Source organism: Talpa occidentalis, unplaced genomic scaffold, assembly GCF_014898055.3.
Source record: "Talpa occidentalis isolate TD23 unplaced genomic scaffold, MPIMG_talOcc4v2.1 talOcc4.6, whole genome shotgun sequence".
Lineage (NCBI taxonomy): Eukaryota > Metazoa > Chordata > Mammalia > Eulipotyphla > Talpidae > Talpa > Talpa occidentalis.
Window position 1 is genome coordinate 138267286 of NW_023604972.1, and position 21496 is coordinate 138288781.

Below are 21496 nucleotides of genomic sequence, written 5' to 3' on the forward strand. Positions count from 1 at the left end.
ACACTCAGACCTCCCGCTCCCACTTCCGCTCTCCCGACCCAGCGCCCTCCCAAGTGTCCCTGCGAGCACTTGGAGTGGAGCGAAGGAGCCTGGGGGAGGCCCCCCTCGCCCTGCCCGCCCTGGGAAGGGACTCTGCCCCCAGCTGAGCACACTGGGCGAAGGGGCACCAGGGTCCAGCCCGGAGCCAGCCTGGTGCCGACAGGAGGTGACGTGAGGTAACCGTGTAGGAGGGAAATGTTCGGGGCACAGACCAGGGTCGGAGGCAGGCCCCAGGGGAGCAGGCTGCGCCCTCGGCTGGAAGAGCTGCTCAGAGGACTGTCCTGGGCCTGGTGGGAGGTCTGGCAGCACACACCTCTCCTCATGAGTTGGCCAGACACCCCCGCCACCCCACGGTGGCTGCAGAAAAGTGTTACTACCACGAAGGCCTGAGTGAGATGTAGCTCTGGAAAGACCTGCTGCAGGTGGGCTTAGCTGGCCTCGGGGAACTGGATTTCTGGAAGGTTCCCACTACTCCCCGATTGAGGAGAGGCTCCCTGTGCAGGAGGCGTGTGACGTGGTCTACGCTGAAACTGCCTTCCTTTGGGGAGTCTGGGATTTGGGTACAGCCTAGGCATGGGCTGCCCACTTGGTCAAACCCCAATAACGTTTGTCTCTCATGAGTGTTCCCAATGCACAGCGCTTCAGGGTGTCACACACGGAGCCGAGGGAGCTAAGCGCAGCGCGGCCCGCTTCTTGCTTTGGCCCGTGCCTGTCCCCCCAGCGCCCTGCACTCCGGCATGGGTCGCGCCTGGTCTTCCTAGCAGTAAGGATTTGTGGGTGGCCTCAGGGACCTCCAAGAGTGCCATCAAACCTCCTGCAAATGCTCCCCAGACAACACCAGACTCTATTTTCCCAATGTTCCCTCAGTGAAGACTGGGAAGGAGCAAAGAGCGCGCGCGGACGTGGCCACACAGCACGCGCTCTGGGCAGGACCTGACCCCGAGGGAGGGGCCGCGGCTGTGGCACCATCCAGCTCCCTCTCCGACGGGAGCTGCCGCCACCCGGCTAACACCCCGACATCACCAGGCCTCTGCATTTCTGGAGCTTTTCTAGTAAGTTCATAATTCTTTCAAAATACATTTTTTTTTTCCGTAAATCGCATTGATCACATCCACTGCTTTGCTGGGGGTCACCTGGTGACCTGTTCCGCTTGTGTCCCCTCCAGCCGCCACATCTCTTCCCGCCTTTGCAGAAGGAGCTTTGCAGAAACAAGGACCGCATCAGAGACAGCACTCACAGCCAACCACCCGATTTCCCGGGCGCCACAGACAGGGCCACGAGCCTCGCCCTGGGTCTGCCTCCAAGTCGCCGGGCGCAGCCAGGTGGGTCCCTGCACCAGGCCGCGGGCAAGACCCCTTATGGGAAAAGCCTGTGGACGCTGGATTTGGAGCCGGCAGGTGGCTCCTGCTGCTGCTCCAAGTGGCGAGGCAAGGGCCTAGGGGGACTCCTCGGGGCCTCCGCCATCGCCTCTGGGCTGCAGCCCGATGCAGGCTGTGCAAGCGAAAGGGACCAGGGCGCGTCTCGTCTCTGGCTGAACCAGAAGCTACAGCGGCTCCTGTGATCATGAGACCGCGATGGGCTGAGCTCACCCCTGAAGACCCCGGCAGAGGCAGCATGATGTGACCCTGCGGTGCGCCGTCCGCCCAGCCAAGCAGGATCCCAAATCCCCACAGCGGCCTCCGGGGCCCCCCAGTAAGGCCGCCCGCCTGCACACCTCCTGCCTGCCTGCCTGCCTGCCTGCCGGGGGGCATTGGTGCGCCCCCCAGGCCCCTCTGTGCACAGCCAACCCCGCCACCACAGACCTGGACGGGCCTCCGGGAGGGGCTGACTAGGTCGGCAGAGCTCATCTGAACGGCATCGGCGTCCTGAGCAGAGAGACCCCGGGCAGCCTTCCCCCTCTCTGAGCGCGTGGACACAAGACAGCCCCCCGCCAGGTGTCCAAGGTGCGGGGCCGGGCTCAGCCCCCCAGCTGAGGACTGTGAGAAGCACCTGCTCACAGGCCACTCGGCCTGGGCCACTCTGGGACAGCCGCCTGAGCCGCTCGCTCCACGCCCCGCGGGGCCAGCCCGGCCTCCTTCCTCTGCCAAGCTCCGGGGGCCTCAGCCCTGCACACGGGACCGTCCACGCCGCCGCGGAGGGTCTCTCCCTCGGTCAGCTGTGACCTCCTCTGTGAGCCTTTAAACTTCAGTCCCACCGGCCACTGGCCCCTGTCACCTTAACTTGCTGCCAACGCAGTTATTACTGAGCCGGGTTTGGAGCGCGGGAGCCGGACCCCAAGGGCTCAGCGCCTGCCTTGGTGAGGGAAAAACTCAACGTTGAGACCAGAGCTGAGCAAAGAGCAAGAAACGGAGGGTCACATCGGGTCAGGAGAGCCTCTGGGCAGAGAGGGGCCGGGTGGCCGCTGCCGAGGGGCGCGCGGCAGGAGTCGGGGTGCGGGGAGGGCGGGGTGGGACGCGGGCGTCTCCGGGTGACCTGGTCCGTGCACCTGGAGGAGCGGCCGGCGCCGGGTGTGCGGGTTTCCACACGCGATCTCCGCCGTCACGCGGGTTTTCCAAACAGTCCGCTCTCACCAGCCGGGCGCCCCGCCCCACGCGCCCGCCGCCCGGCCCAGCTCCCTCCCTCCCGCCTCGCCTGCTCCCGGAACGTGACCCCCGCGCCCCCCAGACCCGAGGCTGCAGCAACTCCAGGGTCTGCGCCGCGTCCCCCCGCGCGGCCCCCACGCGCGTCCTCCCCGCATCGGACACCGCAGGCGGCCCGGCCCGGCCCCCGCGGGGCGCGTCCCGCAGGCAACACGCACAACCCCAGGGGGGCCGCGGGCAGCCCGGGCTGCGGAACCTGAAGCCGCGGCTCCCCTCCGCCGCCCGCCGCGCCCCGGGGCCGCCGGCCTTGCGCGCGGAGGACCCGCCGGGTCACCGCAGCCCCGGCCCGCGCCGCCCGGCGCCGACAGCTGCGCGGGGCGGCCCGCGGCCTCGGTCCAGACGCGGCGCGTCAAGAGGCCGGCCCCGAGGCTCCACGGCGCGGCCCTGCCCTGCCCTGCCCCGGGCGAGGAATGCCCGGCGCGCCGCCCCGCCCGCCCGCCCGCCCGCCCGGCCGAAGGCGGCCCCGGGCCCGCGCGCCAGCCCAGGCCGCGCCCGCCCCCGCCGCCCCCGCCGCCCCGCGCCCGAGCAGAGGCCGCCCCGCCGCTCACCTGCCGCATGGAGGCGCAGCCCTGGCAGCGCGCGAGCTCGGCCGCCGTCCCGGGCGCCGCCGAGCGGGTCTCGCCCGGCATCATGGTGCCTCCGCCGGGCGCGCCGGGCCCGCTCGCCTCAGGGGCCCGCGGCCTCGGCCCCGCCCTGGGCCTGCTGACGCCGCCGGGGCCGCCGCCCGCCAGGCCGCCTCCCGCCGCGTCCGGGCGGGTCCATCCGCGCGCCGAGGTCCCCGTGGGGCCGGCGAGGGCGGTCGGGCCGAGCCGCCGCGGGCGCCACCGAGAAACGCCGCCCGGCGCGGCCCCCGAGCGCGACGCGGCCCCGCCAGGCCCCGCCCCGCCCTGGCTCGCCCCGCCCCCGGCGCCGCGGGGCTGCCCGAGGCGCCGCCGGAGCGGAGTCGGGAGGGGAGCGGCGTCGCCTCGGCGGCGGCGAGGCCCGCACCGCGAGGCACGAGGGGCGCGGCGTCGGGGTGCGCCTCCTCCGCGGGTGGGGGCTGCTCTTCCGCCACGGGCCGGCGCGGTGCAGGCGTGAGAGAGACGCCTAAAGCGCCCCACGGGGGCGGGGCGGGCCGCCCGTGACGTCACCCAGGCGCCGCGGCATCGGAGGACCCCGGCCGGCCCGGGCGAGCGCGCCGGCGCCAGGAGGGGCCGCGGCGGCCGGGAGAAGGCGGACCCGGCTCCCGGCGCGGCTGCCCGCGCCGCCCCTCGCCCCCTCCGCCCGCTGGGCCCTGCGGGCCACCCGCCGTCCCCCGCGAGCCTCCCGGCGGCCTGCACGCGGGCCCTGGGCGAGCCGCGGAGCTGGCCCTTGCAGGACGGCCGCGGGGGAAGCCCGGGCCTGGCCGCAGTTGGGGGCGACCCCACCCCGACCCTCGCGCCTCGTCTGCGGGGTCCGCCTCCCGCCCGCGTTGACCCTCCCGCAGCCTGCGGCCCCCGGCCCGGGCGGACGGGCCGGTGTCCAGTCCCGTGCTCGACGCCCCGCCCGGGGAAGGGCCTGGCGGGCCGGGAGAGGAGGGGTGCAGCGGGGGCGAGGGGTGAGCAGGGAGGCAGACGCACCTGGGGAGACACCGGGGACCCCGAAGGGAGGGAAAACACACCTACCCGGGTCCTGAGGGCGCCAGGGCGGGCGTCGGGGCTGGCATGGGCGTCCGCGGTGGCTGAGCTTGCAAGTGGTCCAAATGTCCTTTTCCCGGAGCGCCTGAGCCCTGGGAGGCGCCCGCTCTCCGGAGCCTTTCCTCCCTCGCGGTGGAGGCCCGCGCCCCGCACACCGAGCCTCGCAGGCGCTTGACCCATTGCCCCTGCCTACCTTTGCTCCACCGTCCTTGTCCTCGCCTGGCCGGGAAGACCGGCCTCCGCCTCCACACACCATCAGCCCTTCTACCCCTTGGGGTCCTCCAGGTCACCTCCACCCCCCCAAGCATGCTAACTCCCTTTTTGGGGGGTGTGGGGGGGCCTTTAGCACAGAGTAATTTTTTATAACTCCACATTTTGGCTTGAATTAAAGTGATTTTTATGTCTTTGAGGTGAGTTTCTCTAAATTCTGCAAAGTGCCCTGCCCAGTAGTGCTCCGTGAAAGTCACAGTGGATCAGATCTGCTGCCACTAATTGAAGGCGAACGAGTATCACCTCTTCTGTTCAAAAATGAAAGCGCATTTCTTGCTGAAATGGAGCAGCCCAGCTGGTGGGTTCTCACACACATGCTTTAGATGGCAGGACAAGCCCAAAATGCAGACATGGAGAGGAGAGTGAGGAAAAGGGAGACTAGGGAGAGCAGAGGGAAAGAACAGATTTGCCAGCCTGCAGCCAGGTGCCATTTAGCAACCCCAGGTAGCCTGTGCTCAGCTGAGGCCAGGGTCCAGGCAGGAGCCACAGGCAGCAAGCCAGTCCCCAGAGCAGCAGGCTAAGAACCCTCAAAGTGCCTAGGCAGCCCAGAGCGACCCCACCACAGGTGGGAGCTAGTCGGAGAGCCCCAGCCCAAGAGCTACAGGGGGACCAAGTGAGGAAGCCTCCAGCTTGACGGCCTGTTCTGTGTTTAAAGGCCACTGGCAGGCCCTGCTGCGCCCCTCACCCCAGCAACCCACTCCGGAGATGGAGCCTCAAGACCCGCTGCTCCCACGTTTCTGCTGCTGCCTGTCTCAAAATCGGTTCTTGAGACGTTTAAAGAAACAGGTCTTGGTGTGATGCTGGGGGAGCAAACTGAAGGGCCGCAGAGGAAAGATAAGGCTTTCGGGCCATAGGCATCCCTGCTGCATATTTGTCTTTGTCAGCTTTCTTTCAAGAACCCTATTAAAATGTAAAAATAATTCTTACGTTTTGGGCTGTACAAAAAAGTGCAATTTAAGTAATAGTGGGAATTGGGGTGTGCCACTTGTTGAAAATGACTGAAAATTGCAGTTTTCCTCTTTCTGATGCATGGGTCACCCATTTGTCATTGTGATAAGCACAACTGTTCAGCAGTGCATTTGAAACCACACACCCAATCAGCTTTTCCAGCTGGTGACCTGTTTGAGCTGGTACTTCCTCACAGCAGGCTGTCATTACGTGAAAAGTGACAAGGACAGCCAGGTCTGTGGACACTACAATATGAATAGTTGTTAACTATCGCTGGTACTTTCCATTTTAAAAACATATCTTCAGCCTACTCAGGAAGTGTCGTGTTTTTTTTAAAGATTTATACACACGAGAGTCGGGGTGCAGGCCAGAGGTGCAGGGGTGAGAGGATTCACCAGGGACAGAGTGGGGAACAACAGTTGGGTCAACTGAAATCCACTGCTGAGGGGAGCAGCAGGAGACAGGAGAGGTCTGCTGTGCCATGTGGGTAGCTCCCTGGCCGAGGATGGAACTCCTGCTGCAGTGGCTGCCCATAGCTTCCTAGTGCTGAGACTTAACCCTGCGCTGCCAGGGAGGCCCAAGAGCGTGTTTAGGCATGCTCCTGGTCAAAACTCCAAGACAAACCTCCAGAGCCTAACAAGACCTGAAGGGAGCTTTGGTCCCGGCCTCTGATCGCTCCCTGCCGGCTGCAGTGCCCTTGCGTGCCCACAAGGTGTCTGTCTTCCCCCGCGCGTTAGCTGTAAATGGAGTCCGCCCACATGTGTGACTGTCAGCTCCTCCCGGAGGGAAGACCGTCAGCGGGGCACCCTGGGGAGGAGACAAGTGTGGGCACCCACTTGCCATCTACCCATTCAAGGGCCCCCTTGCTTGGTCCTAAGTGCCCTTCCCTCCATGGTTTCCTACCGTGCTCGGCGACGGGGTCTAGCTCCATCCCAAGAACTGGCATGGCCCCCGGGCCCTGGCCTCAGCTCCAGCTCACCCTCCGGTGACGCCGAGTCGGCGGGGCTAACCGCGTTCCTCTCCGGGGAAGATCGAGTTTGCTCAGAAATCAAACCATTTTTTATTGTAAGCTCAGTTTGGAGCCGAATGTAGCCCCGCCTGGCTGTTAAAGCACCACTGTGCGGCCTGCCCATCACCGTGCCTCCGCCTGGCGTCCCTCCAGCCCCCCCTCCGTGATGCGCCCCAGTGGCTGAGAACCAGTGCTCTGTCCCTGAGCCCCTGGGGCGTTGAGGGTGTTGTGCCCAGCGTCGACCAGTGCAGCCCCCAAGGACACACAGACAACCGCTGTAAGAGCACAAAGGAGTTTATTACGGGCTCGAGACCGGGCCCTCGACACGCACCGATGTAACGGTGGGGGTCGGGAGCCCTGAACAAAGGAGACAGGGATCTTATATAGGGATACCAGTAGACTTCTAAAAATTAAATCATGTTGGCAGTCATTCATTAGTTACATAGGTGTATCATTCATTGATTACACAGGTGCATTTCTTAATAATGGTGGGTACACAGTTATTTTATGGCTAGTTTGACCCCATCATTGGCCTGCATTGCTCAGTTCTATTTTATGGCCAATTAGACCCATTACTGGGCTCCACTGTGGCTGGCCATCAGAGATAAGACCAGAGTGGGGTGGGGGTCATAAACCCTCTTTGGAATGCAGGCTAATTAGTCTTGAGTAAGCAAAACTTGAAATACCAAGATGGCGGTTATACACAAGATGGAGGAATAGTGGCTAAGTCTCACAGAGGGGGCAACTGCGCTTAGCCCTACTCTGTGGTTCTCTCCCCCCCCCCATTCCACGGTTGCTTTTCTCGGCCTCTGTGCTCCAGCGCGGGACCACAGATGCTGGGAACCACGTGTGGTCACTGTCTCCCGGGGGCGCCACAGCGGCTCGCACAGCAGGCTTTGGTCCGCGCACAGAACACAGGTGACACGCGAGATAACGGGCGGGGAGCGCGGCTCCGTCCAGAGCCGGGGCAGTGGGGGGACACTCCAGGTTGCAGCGGCGCCGGCACTGCCTTGTGCGTGTCAGTACGTTTCCTGTGCACCTCCCGTGCTGACCCCGGAACGAGGTCGCCTGCTCACACTCACCAGGACGCCTGAGGGTTCAGCGCTGTTTGCAAAGCACCTGGTGTCTCATTGATGAAGAGCAAAGCAGGTCTCCGCAGGCAGCCATGGAGCTAAGCTTTCGACCTGTTTGCGTCACGGGTGTAAGACTTGAGGGAAGCAAAGGGAATTTAATACACGTTAAGCGTGACAGACATGATCTATGGTCCTTGAACCCAGTGGTGCTCATTTAGCGAGGAAGACGGCAGGTCCTCGTTCCTGCCAAAGTTATCTTTTCAATTTGCATCCCCAAATCCTCCCCTGGTCCATCTGAGGGGTGATTCCTGCTCTGCACGGCATCCCCCATGTGGGAATAGAACGCATGACTTCCTCATCTCAGTGTCTCCCCAGGAAAGCAGGGGCTCCTGTTAGAAGTCAGCACAAGCACACCCCACCTCTGGGGCTGAGCGCACGTGAGCCTTGCTCCAGGCGGCTCAGCGCTGGGAGGTGCAGGGAGGAGGCACCTCCTGGGCTGGTGAGCACCTGCCAAGCTGAGCGCCTCAGAGTGCTCCGTGGAGCACCACACTGAAAGCAGAGGGCGCAGGAGGAGGCAGGCTGCCCAGGAGAGCGCCACAGAGAGGAGCCTGTGAAAACTCACCCCTTGCTCCTACCTCTCTCCGTTAGTCAGGTGCGTGCCCAGCTCCTGCCATCAAGGAGATTTGCTGCCGCTTGTGTATTCAGTACACGCCAGACTATCTCCACAGCTGCATCTAGAGGAGTGTTTGTCCAAAGAGCTGGTGTCAGGGCTCAGCCAAGTGACAGATAAAGTTAACCAGCAGGATCCCAAGGCGAGTGAAAAAGCCACTATTAACATGCAAACTTCCCCAAACCAGCTCTAATTCGTCCCAGGGTTTTCTTTTCTTTCTTTCTTTTTTTTTTTTTAAATAGAGGCATGTTTTATTTATTTGTTTGTTTGTTTGTTTATACATGCACTGGGTACAGTCAGAAGCGCGGGAGGGTGAGAGAATTCACCAGAGCCAGAGCGGGGAGCAGAGCAGGCAGAAGGACCGAAGGACACTGCTGAGGGGAGCAGCGGGCGGCAGGAGAGGTTTGCGCGCCATGCGGGACCCTCCTCCGGTGGCCGGGGAGCAGCCGGGGATCGAACCGGCGCTGTAGAGGCTGCGGGCAGCTTCGCAACCCAGCGCTCAACCGCTGCGCCCCCGGGGAGGCCCGGTCCCAGGGTTTTCTCCAAGTCCTACTGATTCCCACCAAGGGCCTCCGAAATACAATGTAACCTGCATTTCAAATGGGCGGTGAATGCACTTCATTGTAGAAGTGGCCGGTCAAGTTCAGCGTGGAAGTAACATCTTCTCAGGGCTGGAAATGCTCAGGAAGGAGGGGCCTGCAGCCTGCTTGGCGGTCAGTGGGGACAGAAGCTATTTGCAAGGCCTTTGAGGGTCAGTGCCAGCGCTTGGCTGGGTTCTCTGGCTCAAGACCCTCTGTTACAGGGCAGCCCCGATATAAAACAGCCTGTATGGAATGAGCTCAGGACATCCTTTCCCCCTCACACCTCTGCTGCACGACACCCGGTCTCCCACAGGCACCAGGTGCTGAGAGGCAGAACACCTGCGGGAGGGGGAGTCGCGGACGGTGTACCTGTCAAAGGGTCTGCTTCATGGAACATCTCTACCTGAAGCACAGGTGGCCCGACCTGTTGGCTGCCCTCCCCAACCTACACCCCTGAAGGGATCGCCACCCCACACACCTGTGCCAAGGGGCAGCAGTTGCACCCCATCTTTCTAGGTCCCCACCCTGTTGGCGTCTGGCCTCACACGAGTGTTCTGCGCCCCCAACCCTGTGCGTTGCTGGCATCGTGGACACAAACCACTGATTTGGGCGGCTGGGACAGCCGCAGCGACGCTAGTTACCCCAGGAGCCCTGCACCGGCTGGTGGGCGGGGAAGGGGGGGAGCAGGGGCAGCCTCACGGGGCAGGTGGCCGCGGGTGGCGGGGGAGCTGTGCTCACAAGCTGGTGAGGACCCAGTCCGGGCGGCAGCAGGGGCTGGCCTCAGGGGCCCCTCTGCTGATACAACTCCTCTCTCTGGAGTCTCCTTGGCTTGCACAGCTTTGATTTGCAAATGGGGCGCATGCATTTGTGTGGATTTCGCTAAGTGAGACAGTGATTTTTCATTCTCTTGGGGGGAGGGAGTGTTTCCCCGTTAAAGACCCCCTTCCGGGAGCCCTGGGGGTGGTGTCCCCTGTGCGGTGAGCGGCTGCCTGTCTCAGATGCTCCGTCCAAGCTCCTTGTACTGGGCCTGCATGTGCTGGGATGTCTAGACCCAGGTCGCCCAAGCAGGGGGCGAGGCAGGGCGAGGCCGGGCACCTCCCCTCACCCCCCACCCCTCCCCTGGCCCGAACAGCCCCGCACCTGCCCCTGCCACAGCTCGGCGCTGACCCTGGGGCTCCATTTCTGTTCCTTTACTAACCTCTGGACCGGTTTCTCATGCTGGTCTCCCTGGGCCCCTGGAATCCACGAGGTTGATCAAAATGGCTGCAGGAAAGAGCTTTCTGGAACAGAAGGGGGGGTGCTGTTGAAAGCATGTTTGCACATGCCCCTGTGGCAGGGCTTCTGGGGGCTACAGTGGGGGAGCGGGGAGTGGCTGGCGCTCCCCAAGAGCCCAGGAAGCCGCGTCAGCGTCCCGGGGGCCAGCGCTGCCAGCTCTGTGCCCAGGAAGGGCCTGGTTGCGATTATTACTCAAGCAAAGAGTGAAAGTGAAAACAGGTGCCTGTGACCAGAGTCGCGGACAGGGAGCACCTGAGCCCGAGTTCCCAGCCTGGCCGCGCGTCTGGCCCGCCTCCCTGCCGGGAACGGAGGAGCAGGGCAGGCCGCCCACCCGCTCCGGAATCCGCAGCGGTCCCTGCGCAGCAGGCGCCCTGAGCAAGCTTCCAGGACCGCCTGGCATCAGCTCACAGTGCCCCCGGGCACGCGAGGCCGGCTCTCCGGGCGCCCCGGAGCGCTGACCTTGGCGTTTGGCCAGGCCTCCGTCCGTGCGCCCGTCCCGGGGAAGCGCAGGGCAGAGTCTGCTTCCCAGCAAGGGCTGATGGCGGAATCCTCTTTCTCTGGGTCGTAAGACCGAAGGCCCCGATCCCGGAGGCCGCCTGCAGCCCTGGCCCCCGGGCCCCCACCCTCAGGGCGAGCAGCAGAGAAGCTCCTTCAGCTGAATCCCTCACATCCCAGAGCCCTGCCCTAAGGACGGGGCCTCCCTTCCCGGAGCTCAGCGGTCAGGCCCGGCCGGCCCGGCCGAGCCCCTGTCCTGCGCCAGCTCACCTGGACTTTGTTCCCCCACACGATCGCGTCCCGGCAGTCCCCAGACTGCGCTGGGTCAGCCAGGTGGAGCCACTGGGGTGTCTTGTGGGGGGAGAGGGTCCTGCCCCACAGCCTGACCACTGTGAACCGCGCGCCCTGGACTCGAGCGCAGCTCTCCTGAGGGGTTTTGTTTCTCAGGGTGGCGGTTCAGGCAAGGGTGAGGGTGGCCGAGCTGCTGGAGCCTGTGCTGGGTGTTTTTGTTCCTATCGTGAGAAAGCTCCGAGCTGATGCCACAGGCGCTGGGCAGCCCGGTCTGTCTTCACCAGCTGTTGGGAAGCGTTTCAGGGAAATGTCGCGAGGGAAACATTTGGCCCAGCTAGATCCTGGGCGGGCGCCGGGCGGGGGGCAGCTCCCCACCTGCAGTCAGCTCCGGAGGGAGAGGGCTGCCCCGGAGAGGCTGGCGGAGGCCTGCACGCACCTCCTCTCCCAACCCTCCTGTGTTTGGAAGGAAGCTGCGATTTCCTGTCTCAGCAAGTGCACTCCTGGGGTGCTGAAGGCCCCTGCTCAAGGGCCCCCCAAACCCCGCTCACCAGGGCGCTTCCCCCGCCATCCCCAGAGCTGTGATGTCACAGATGCCGGGGCCAGGCTCATTTTCCCGAGCAGACGGCGCCGACATCACCAAACCGCCCGGCTCATCTCCCGCCACTTCCCGGCTGTCGGCTTAGCCCTGCTTACACCAAACTCATGCCCCATCCTGGTGATGGAGCCGCCTTGAGGCTGTTTTGTGAGGAGGGGCAGGGACGCGGGCCAGGACCAAGCACGGAGCCGAGCGGGGCGCCCGCGCTGGCCGGGAGCGGCGCAATGGGATGGAAGCAGCGGCTGGCACAGCTGCCCGGGCGGCGTGGCCCCGGGATCCACCTCTGTCTCTCCCTCGTGTCCAGTGTGAGGAATAAAATTGCGCCCAAGCTTGGGGATCCCAGCATTGCTCAGCCACGTGGTCTGGGGGCTCAGAGTGTGGGGAGGGTTTAAGGCGAGGATCCTCGGGGCCAGCCCTCAGGCCAGACCCCCACTCTCTGGGCGGGAGACACACTGGCCCCTGGGGCCCCAGGCGAAGTCCACTCTGTTGACAGGCTCTGTGTTTCCAAGAACAAGGGGGGCCGCTGTGGCCGGCCACTCTGAAGGCCTCCTGCCCCTGGGACCTCGCCTGCCCAGCAGCGCCCTGGCGCCGGGGGCAGCTCCCCGCGTCCAGCCTAGCACTGCCCTCCCCAGCGGCCGCTCCGGGCCCCGGACCTCAGTCAGGAGGTGTCTCCGGCCTCTCGTGTCCTCCGCTCCAGTGACAGAATGTCCACTGCCCAGGCCACTTCTCCCCTCCACCCGCGGAAGCCGCCCCCCGCCTTTTGCTCTCTTGTCCCCTGGCATCCAGCATCGGCCGCCAGAGGGCTGGGCTGAAAACCTGAGCAGCCTCCTGCTGTGCCCCACGGGAGGCCTTGGGCAGCGTCCCACACGCTGAGAGACTCCAGCCTCGCGGCACCCGGCTGCCCGCTTTCCCGATGCCCAGAGAAGCGCCCGGTCTCACCGGAAACAGGCCTTGCAGGAGGCGCCGAGAGCCAGCCTGGGTCTCCCTGACGGCCTCCAGAGCCCGCCCTGCAATCAAGCTTTTCCCAAAAAGATGTATTTTGGGGTGGCAGTTCTTGCTCCCCTGCAGTGGCCTGGATGCCAGCTCTCAGCAGGCCCCTGATCTGCTAACCCTTGTGCTGAAGGGGGCAGACTGAGCTCGGGCAGTGAGGGCACAGCGAGAGGGGTGGTGCCAGCCGGCGGGGCTCTCCTCAGGCGTGCGGCGGTCAGCTCCCTGGCTTTGGCCTCCAGACCGTGAGAGGACAATTGTGTGAGCCCGTCCCAGCAGCCCGAGCGACGGGACAGTATGCCGGGCCCCAGGAGCTCGCAGAGCGGAGCCGTCCAGGAAGGCGGGGCCGGGACAGTCCTGCCGGGAGTCAGGGTCGGCCGACCGGGCAGGGGCAGCGGGAAACCCCCCAGCGGCGCAGCAGCTGTGGGCACGGTGGGTGCTGGAACAGCCCAGGGGCTGCCAGGAGGCCTTGAGCAGCTGCCTCTGAGCTTAGTTTTTAGGGACCAGCAGGGAAGAGAGGGGAGCCAGAGGCTGATCCAGTCAGGGGTCCAGACAGCAACACAAAGGCGCCCCCTGGGCCGGAGTGTCCTCCGCCCGCTCCGTCCACCCGCACTGCGCTCCCGGGGCGCTCCCCAGCGACAACGTGCACCGGCTTTTTAAAAACTGATGATTTATTTTTTAATCATATTTTACTGCGCTTCCACTTGTTCGCAGAACTACGTGATCTGGGGAGCACAAAATCCACAAACTAGACACCCAAGGGCTCATCGAGACTCCAGCATCGGCAGAGCCGTCCGGTCCGGGGTCCTCACAGGCCGCGGCGCTGGCGGGCGAAGCGGTGGATGATGTTGCTGCGGGAGGAAGGCGGCCCAGGCAGAGCCGCCCCCGCGGCGGGTGACTGTGTGATGCTGGCGAGCGCCGCCCGTCGGAAGGGCTGGGCACACTGATGGGCGACTGAGGGTGTGTGGGGGTGGACACCGAGGGCCTCGTCTGTCCTGGGAGGCTGTTCTGCTGGTTTAGACTTCACCCCGAAACACGCCCCCCACCCCCGCCCCACCCTACTCGCCGTGGACAGGCCGGGAGCGCCTTCCTGTGAGGGCCCAGCCGTCGGCGGGCTCGGCCTTGCTCTTGTCTCCTGGCCCGTTCCAGGTGTGGGTGGCGAGAATCCAGGGGCTCCGATTTCCTGCGAAGCTCCAGAGGGAGCCCATGGCGACCCCCGGGTGTCCAGGGCCTAGGTGAGGGCGGGAGGCAGAGCTGAGTGGGGATGGCCTGAGTGTCCATCCCGTGTGGAGTTGGGAGAGGCAGGACTCAGCCCGGAGGCACTGACTTGCCCCGGCCAGCGCGAGGCACAGGTGTGGAGCTTCCACGCGGGCATCGGCCCCTGGGCAGCCGGCGGGAGCAGCGAAGCCGCAGCGTGTGCCGGGGAAGCAGCTCCCTCCCGCTGCGGCTCTGCTGCGCCTCGGCTATGGCCACAGAGCCGCTGGGCTGGTGTCAACTGTTGGCAACCACGGCTTTAAGCCCATGTCAGCGTCAGGCTTGCTTTTTATCATTCTCCTGAAGCTTGTAGCACCAAGACACCCAGGCAACCTCCGTGGCACCTGAGCCAGCATCAGGGTCATGTCTTTCTGACGCGCATTTAATTTGGTGTGGGCGCCGATGCTCCGCTTTCCTCGGGTTTCCGTCATGTATGAGGTTGCATGGATACACTAACAAAACATCAGCTATAGTCAAGGGAGGCTCGCAGAAGAGAGAAAAGCGTGCCAGCTCCCGCTAATCTCAGCCTTTATGGGAAAAATTATTTGCTAGGAGTGATTAGCCGGAACATCTGCGTCAACACCGCCGGAGCCGGAGGCAGCGGTGCTGCTAGCGGTGACATCAGCGCGCTGCTCATCGCCACCTGCACGGCAGACTCCAGCCCCACGGCCCAGGCGCCAGTGTCTCCACGAAGCTCTCCTGAGCGGCAGCTGAGGGAAGTCTCCTGTCCTGTTAATTCCAACAAGCAGAGACACGGATTTGCGGTGTGTGTGCTGGGCCCAAGCTCTGACCTTCCGAGCAACACGTTCCAGGGTCTCCGTGGGGCTGTTTTAGGGAACAGCACTTCCTCCCACCCTGCGGAGGCGCTCGGTGGCATCTGTCCTCTAATCCAGACATCACCCAGCATTTTCCAGGGTGAAAAGAGGCAGATGTGCTTTTCCAGGGTGGTTCCTGTGATGGGGAAGACAAAGGTTGTGCTTCACAGTGTGGGGCCTCTCGGGGGCCGGCGTCACACCCAGCCGCTCCCGGCACACGCGGCAGAGGACGCGGCTTGTTGTGGGGAACAGATTTCCCCTGGCGATGGCAGACACGTGGCTGCTGGGCCAGCCCCCCCTGCAGCCCGCTGTCCACCTCTGGTGGCGAGCTGCTGTCCGCCGGCAACCTCTTTGCCAGCTGTGACCTGGGTGTCACCCCCCGTCTGCAGTGCAGCCGGCCAGTGACAGGCTGTGGCGGGGCCTGAGCACACTGCGGCTGGACAAGTCTCTCGGCCTTAGAAGCCGCCCCCCACGGAGCTAATGCCAGTGGACCCCGACACTCCCCCTAGCCTGGGGCTGGGCGCACGCGCCTGCCCCAGCTTCCCGCCCTGGGGAACTCCAGGTCAGTGATTTGGGTCGCCGGCGTCCCCTCGGGGTGCCCCTGGCTGCTGGGGCGAGCCACCATGGCTGCTTAGCACGGCGGTGTCCATGGGCTCGGGAGACACTCCCAGGGCTCCAGGCCATCTCGCCACCTCCCGCCCGGAGACAGGTTCCCGGAGCTGACTGCAATGAAGCTTTAAGCGATGATTCTTCTCAAATGTCTGTCCCTGGTGCACTTGGCGCCTTCTGAAGCCCCTCCATGGTGCGAGGAGCGAGCAGTGGGAACAGCGTGTGACGTGCTGTCAGGTCTGCGGGTCCTCAGGGTGCCCTGGATGGAGGCCAGTTTCGGGTCTGACCTGAGCTAGGCCAGCAGCTTCACCTCCTGGTAGCTCGTCTTCACTTGTGCAGCTTCACCTCTGAGGCAGTTCTCACCCGCGGACAGAGGAGAAACAGGTCCACTCTCTCTCGGCACGTCTGTGTGGGCTCGCCTGGTCTCCCCGCCGCGCTCTCCCCGGGGAGGGTCTTAGGACACTTGTCTGGCTTCCACAGAGTCGCCCCCCCACATGCGGACAAGCTGGCCGGAGGTCTCCACCGCAGGCCGCGCAGCAGGAGGGCCAGCGCGGCCCACTCACCTGTCTCCTGACCGGGAGGGCCCTGTTTTCAGGCTGGCCACCAGGCCGGGTGGAGGGGGCCACACGCTGTTCCAGGCTGGGCCACGTGGGCACCGCGGAGGGGTCACGCCTCTTCCTACGCCGCGTCTCTTTGGCACAGGCTGCTGTTGAAGAAGCGGATTCTCGCCTTTTCCCAGGCAGAGGAAGAACAAGCGGTGCTTCGGGAACGGTGAGGTCAGGAGACCCTTTATGACTCAGGCATGAGGTCCCAGACCCGGGCAGCCCCGTAAGGTCTGAGCACCCATTTAAAGACCAAGGGGTCCTTTCACGCACAACTGTCTCCAGATCTGCTGCATGGACAGCATCGCTTTCCAGCAGGCGCAACCATCTGCGGCAAAGCCCCCAGACAAGGGGGCAAGGCAAGCGGGGAAGAGGCAGGCACTCGGGGATGGCCTTGGAGAGAGACCAGCTGGCCGCCTGCCCGACCTTGTGGATAAGAGAGCTGAGGCCCCGGCCATGAATCTTGGAAAAAAAAGAGCTGTAGGTGAGCAAACGTGGTGAGGACGCCTGCATTGGAGTGTTCCTTGCACCTGGGCTGGAAGTTCTGCTGGAATCTTTATTATTTTCATTTGCTCAATGATATAGTTTCGCTTCATTGCTTTGGAGCCGAGTCTGCGCCGCTCTCCGACGCCCTGCTAGCCTGCAGAGCAGCTCCGGGGACGGGGGGACACACTGACCAAAGTTGCCCTAGTTTTCTGTGTCCCCCCAGTAGCACCATGGCCGCAGCATCGCGCAGGGATGAGGGGAAGCTGGAGGCCGCAGAGACAGCCAGGCGGCTCATTTGCCTGAAAGTGTCACCGGAGTTGAATGCGGCTCCGATTCAATTGTGGACATTCTAGGTCAGATGAGCCTAGCGCACAGTAGGTGCTTCACAAGAGAAGGAAGAAACACCCACCAGCTGACTCACTCAATCTCAGGGAGTCAGGCGGTGTAGACGAGGGTGTGTGTGTCCGCACTGTCCCCAGGAAAACCCTCGTCAAGATGAGCGCGGACAGCTCGCTAACCCCGAAAATAACCAAATAGCTCAGCGCTCACTTATTTTACCGATGGTCTCTTTTATTGGCCACTTTTCTGGAAATAAGCATGACTCACTTCCTTTGGACAGAGAGGACCGTTCCTCCTTACCCGCTGCTTTCGCTCCTCCCAGGGCGCTGCCTGGCTCCTGTCCTCACTGTGCCCCGGGGCCCACCGCACCATCACGGGGTCCGCTCCCTCTCACCCAGCATGTCCACACACCGTGGGTGCTCCCGCCCCTCTCGCTCTCGCCAGCGAGCCCCCGGAGTGGCGAGGCGGGCCGGCCAGAGTCTGCCCATTAGGTCACCGTGCTGGTGGACACAGCTGCGCTGCTGGCTCTGGAGCCACTGACCCCATCCCTGCTAGTGGAGCCGACAGCTCGGACTCACACCCACTCCGGGCAAGCCGTGCCCCAGCAACATGACGCATTCATAATACAGCGGAAACACAGCCGCCCAGCCCGCGCCCGCTCCCCTGTGGGTGCCCGGCCCCGGTCCTGGAGGCCTCTTGGCGGCTGTGGCTCTGGCTGCGGGGTCTGAGCACGCGGGTCTGAGGACATGGGGCAGCTGCATGCCGGGCAGTGCTGGGCATGAGGGCGTGGCCGCCGCCCGGGCTGGAAGGGCCTGGCAGACTGGCCCGGCTGCCCGCTCTGGCTGGGGCACTGGGCACACCTCCCTGGGAACTGGGCCGGGGAGCTCAGGCCACGGTTGCGTCCAGACCAGAGGCACGTCAGGGCATGGCAGGGCAGCGGGATTAGGTAATAGGGAGGGAAGGGCGAGCCCACGACTGGGCTCTCTGTCCCTCTGTGGTCAGCAGCAGTCAGGGTCGGCCAGGTCTGCCTGAGGGCAAGGCCAAGTCATTAAAGCAAATGCTCTGCTTTGCCCCAGACCTCAGCGTGTGGGTGCAGAGAGCAGAAAGGGGTTTCTGGCTGGACTAGGACCCAGCAGTCAAGGTGGATCCCAAGGCCGCAGAGACGGGGCATGTCTGCAAGGCCCAGCCCAGTGCCAGCGGAGAGCACTTCACGCACGCACCGGCAGCTGCACCTGTGAAGACGCGCCTTCAGGAGTGTCTGCCCGGCCCCCGGCGCTCCCCGCGGGCCAGCCCAGAGCTGCTCCTTGGACTGTCCCGATAGCCCTCTGCAGGCTTAGCCAGGAACGTTCCCCATGGCAGAGGCTGCATCCGTCGCATCTGCCAAGGGCATGTGGTGCCAGTTCCCTTCATTTGGGGGAAACTCTGGAGTAAGAGCCACCTCGAGAGACTAGCACAAGGTCCCCAAAACTGACGGGGACCCAAAACCGTCTGACGGCAGGACGCTTGGGGGTCAGTGACCCCTGGTATTCTGAAGACCTGCTCCTCCCCTTGTTCTGTGGCTGGCGGTGGGTGTCCCTTCCGGCAGGCCATCTGCTCCTTGTCACCAGGGCGCCCTGGGTGACCAGCTCCCACTCCAGACCTGGACGTGGCTAGTAGAGAGCTTCGGACTCCGAGGCCAGCCAGTTGGCGCCAAGGGCAGCAGGTCCCAGGGCCAGGGCAGAGACATGCTTGGGACGCCCCATTGTCTCAGGAAGTACCGGAAAGCCAAGAGTTCAGGGCTGTCAAAGGACACAGGGATTGCCAAAGTCTCCCGCAGTGCCCCAGAACAATCAGTCACCCCAGTTGGGGATGGTGATGACTGACTGCAAACCCCACGGTCCGAGCTGAGAGAGGGGGTATCCTGAGCTGAATGGGGGGCACACCCGCTGACCCAAATGCTGGGTGGCCAGGTGTGGCCAACAGGGCAGTGGCTCAGCAGGAAGCCCCTCAGCCTGATGACCAGCTGGGGCAGGCCTTGAGCTGCCCACCATGGATTCCTTATTGGATACTGCTGCAAATGAGCACTGGGAGCAGGGAACTGGACTGGGACACGCGTGTGGTCAGCATTCGCCCAGGAATGCCGGGACCTGGACTGTCCACAGCCAAACTCGAGCGCAAACACGTGCTGAGCGCGAGTGTAACTGAGTGAGGGGCTTCTCCAGACGCCGGGTCGAGAGAGGATGGGTGGGGCCCAGGGACTGCTGGGGCAGAGATGGAAATGCCAAGGCCCATCAATGGGGACCCCAGAGGCCCCGCACAGCCGGGCTCATGCTGGTCGACATCACGAGGTGCTTGGAGACCGACCGGCCGTGGACGGCTGTGACGGGCCCTGCTGTGGCCGTGCTGCGCGGCCACACCTGTCTCCCGGGCACCGCGGGTGGGTGTGCCGCTGTCCTAGAGGGGCCGGGGAGGGCTCTCCACGACGCCAGCTGCCGCCCGTCTCCGGCCGGTTGTGCACCTGTGTGGAGAAGAGCAGGAAGGAGCTCACGGGCTGCAAGGTGACGGCGGTCGGCTGGGCGCAGAGGACGCAGGTGCTCGGCTCTGTCTTTCAAGCTTGGGCTCCGGTGGTTCCCAATGAAATGTTAACGTGCTCTGGCTTCCCTTCAGGCCGTGCGCATCTTTCACTTTTTACCAAATAAAACGTCAGCGCCAAGGCCCAGGGGGGTGGCCCCTCCCGGAGGACGGCGCCCAGCGGGGGCCCCGGCTTGGGGCTGGGTCCAGCCTGTGCGTCCGGCCCGGGCACCCCTTCCGGGTGACCCTCCTCCAGGACGGCCGCGTCGGCCCCTCCGTTTGGAGGGTGGAGGAGCAGCTGCGGCCGCGGAAACACCATAAACAACCCAGACCAGGGCTTCACTTACTCGGGACGAGGGTCGGCTCGGGACTCCAGGATGTTGGACACGGAAGTGGGCCAGGCCGCGGGGCTTCCAGAGGCCTGAGGAAGTAATCCTGCCCGGAAACCGCAGCTGAGCGCGAGCCCCGCCTGGGGGAGGAGGAAAGAAGAGGCAGGGCCCGGGCGGAGACCTCCGGGACCCTCCTCAAGGGGCCACAGGGGCCGCGCGTGTCTGAGGTCCTTGCGCCCCCGCCTCACAGCCGTGTCCACGGCTCCTCCTCCTTCCGCGGCCACCTCCGGGTGTGGCGGCTGCGTGACTGCCACGTGCCCCGGCACACGGGACGCCTGCGGCAGTTCTCAAAGTGGGGTGTCCGGCGGTACCGCCTGCCTCCCAGAGGAACCAGCCAAACAAGGGTTATCAGGCCCCCGTGTGGGCCACTCAGAGCTCTGGGGGAGGGTCGACCAGCCTGGGGCGCCCACCCCCACACAGCTGATTTGATAAAACATGTGTGTAGTGCACGTGGGTACATGGAGATGTGCATTAAAATATACTAAAATATGAATGTAAGCACTGAAATTAAAAAAGAATCGTTCATCTCGCTTGTGGGATTTCCTAGGGAGACGCAAGGGTGCATAGCATTCTTTAACAAGTCCTGGAAAAATTAATCTTTTTTTTTAAAGATTTATTTATGCACACAAGAGCCAGGGCGCGGGCCAGAGGTGCAGGGGGTGAGAGGATTCCCCAGAGACAGAGTGGGGAGCAGAACAGGCGGATCCACTGAAATGCACTGCTGAGGGGAGCAGTGGGGAGACAGGTGAGGTCTGCCGCGCCATGTGGGTAGCTCCCTGGCCAGGGATTGAACTCGTGCTGCAGAGGCTGCAGACAGCTTCATAGTGCTGAGACTTAAGCCCTTGCGCCACCAGGGAGGCCCAATAACCTTTCATTTTCTAAAGTAAAGAACTGTTTATTTATGTGAGCCAACTGAGGTGAGCAAAGATTTTGAGGCCTTTTATAAAAATAAAAGCAGGAGGGGAGGGCAAAGCCAACGCCCACAGTCACCCGGGGAAGGACAGTGAGGGTGAAAAGCAAGGGGGTCGTGTGGAAATGCCCCGTCAGCGTCTGCTGGCCCTCGGCGACGGCTTCAGTCTTGCAGAAACATGAGCAGGAGACAGAAGCGGGAACGCGTCCTCGTCACAGCTTCCGCGGCACAGAGAATACGTGAGGTGGGCAGGAGTGTCCCCAGGGCCTGAGACGAGAAGCAGCGCCCCTGGGTCCTGCGGAGAAGGCCGCGTGATGCCGGCCTCAGCCACGGTCCAGGCAGGCCCTGGAAAAGCTGCGCCTGGAGCACGCCCGGCCGGACAGCCCGAGGGCCGGGATCCTACGGGGGTCGGAGCCCCGTTGCTACGCAAGGGCCCTGCTTCCTTTTCTTCCTGGTGGGGCTGAACCAAGGCCTGGGCACAGGGGGCCTAAGGACAGAGGGGCAGCGCTACGGAAGGTAGCGCTACTCCCCATTCTGTCTCTGTCAGCTGTGCTCCTGGCAGCCCCTCAAGTGGCGGAGAGCTTGGCAGGTGGAGACTGCGGCCGGCATGGCAGGTGAGCCCAGCCCCCCGAGGGTGCAGTGCCAGCCTCCCTGCACTGCGGTGCGTGCTTAAAATTAGCCCCCCCCCCGCAAAGCCAGCGGGTGAAAGGCCAGGAGGGAGGCTGGGCCAACTGCTCGATGTGACTCGATGCCAGGACTTGGCTCTTGCGGCCCAGCCCCAGGCCTGGCAGCAGAAAACCAAACCAGACTCACTCCAGGAATCCTGGTGTTAATTGGGAGCTCCAGCCTCCAGGGCCACAGGAGATAAAATCTGTGAAAATGTGGGGTTGGAGGGAGTTGCCTAGGAGAGGACAATGCTTGGGTGTTCCACAGCAGGATGTGTGGGGTGAATGGCTTTCAGTTCTGTTTTTCCCTTAATTTCCTGAATATGTAGGCGACAGTTGTGAGCCCCGAA

At 63.8% G+C, this 21496-nt stretch overlaps 1 protein-coding gene across 1 annotated transcript in view; it reads right to left on the reverse strand.

The window, feature by feature from the left end:
• Window positions 1–3310, reverse strand: part of ICE1 (interactor of little elongation complex ELL subunit 1) — a 39711-nt gene extending 36401 nt beyond the window's left edge. The window contains exon 1 of the mRNA XM_054688513.1: window positions 3227–3310. Within this exon, the coding sequence (XP_054544488.1) occupies window positions 3227–3310 (84 nt within the window). The remainder of the gene's footprint in view (window positions 1–3226) is intronic.
• Window positions 3311–21496: the final 18186 nt, after the last annotated feature.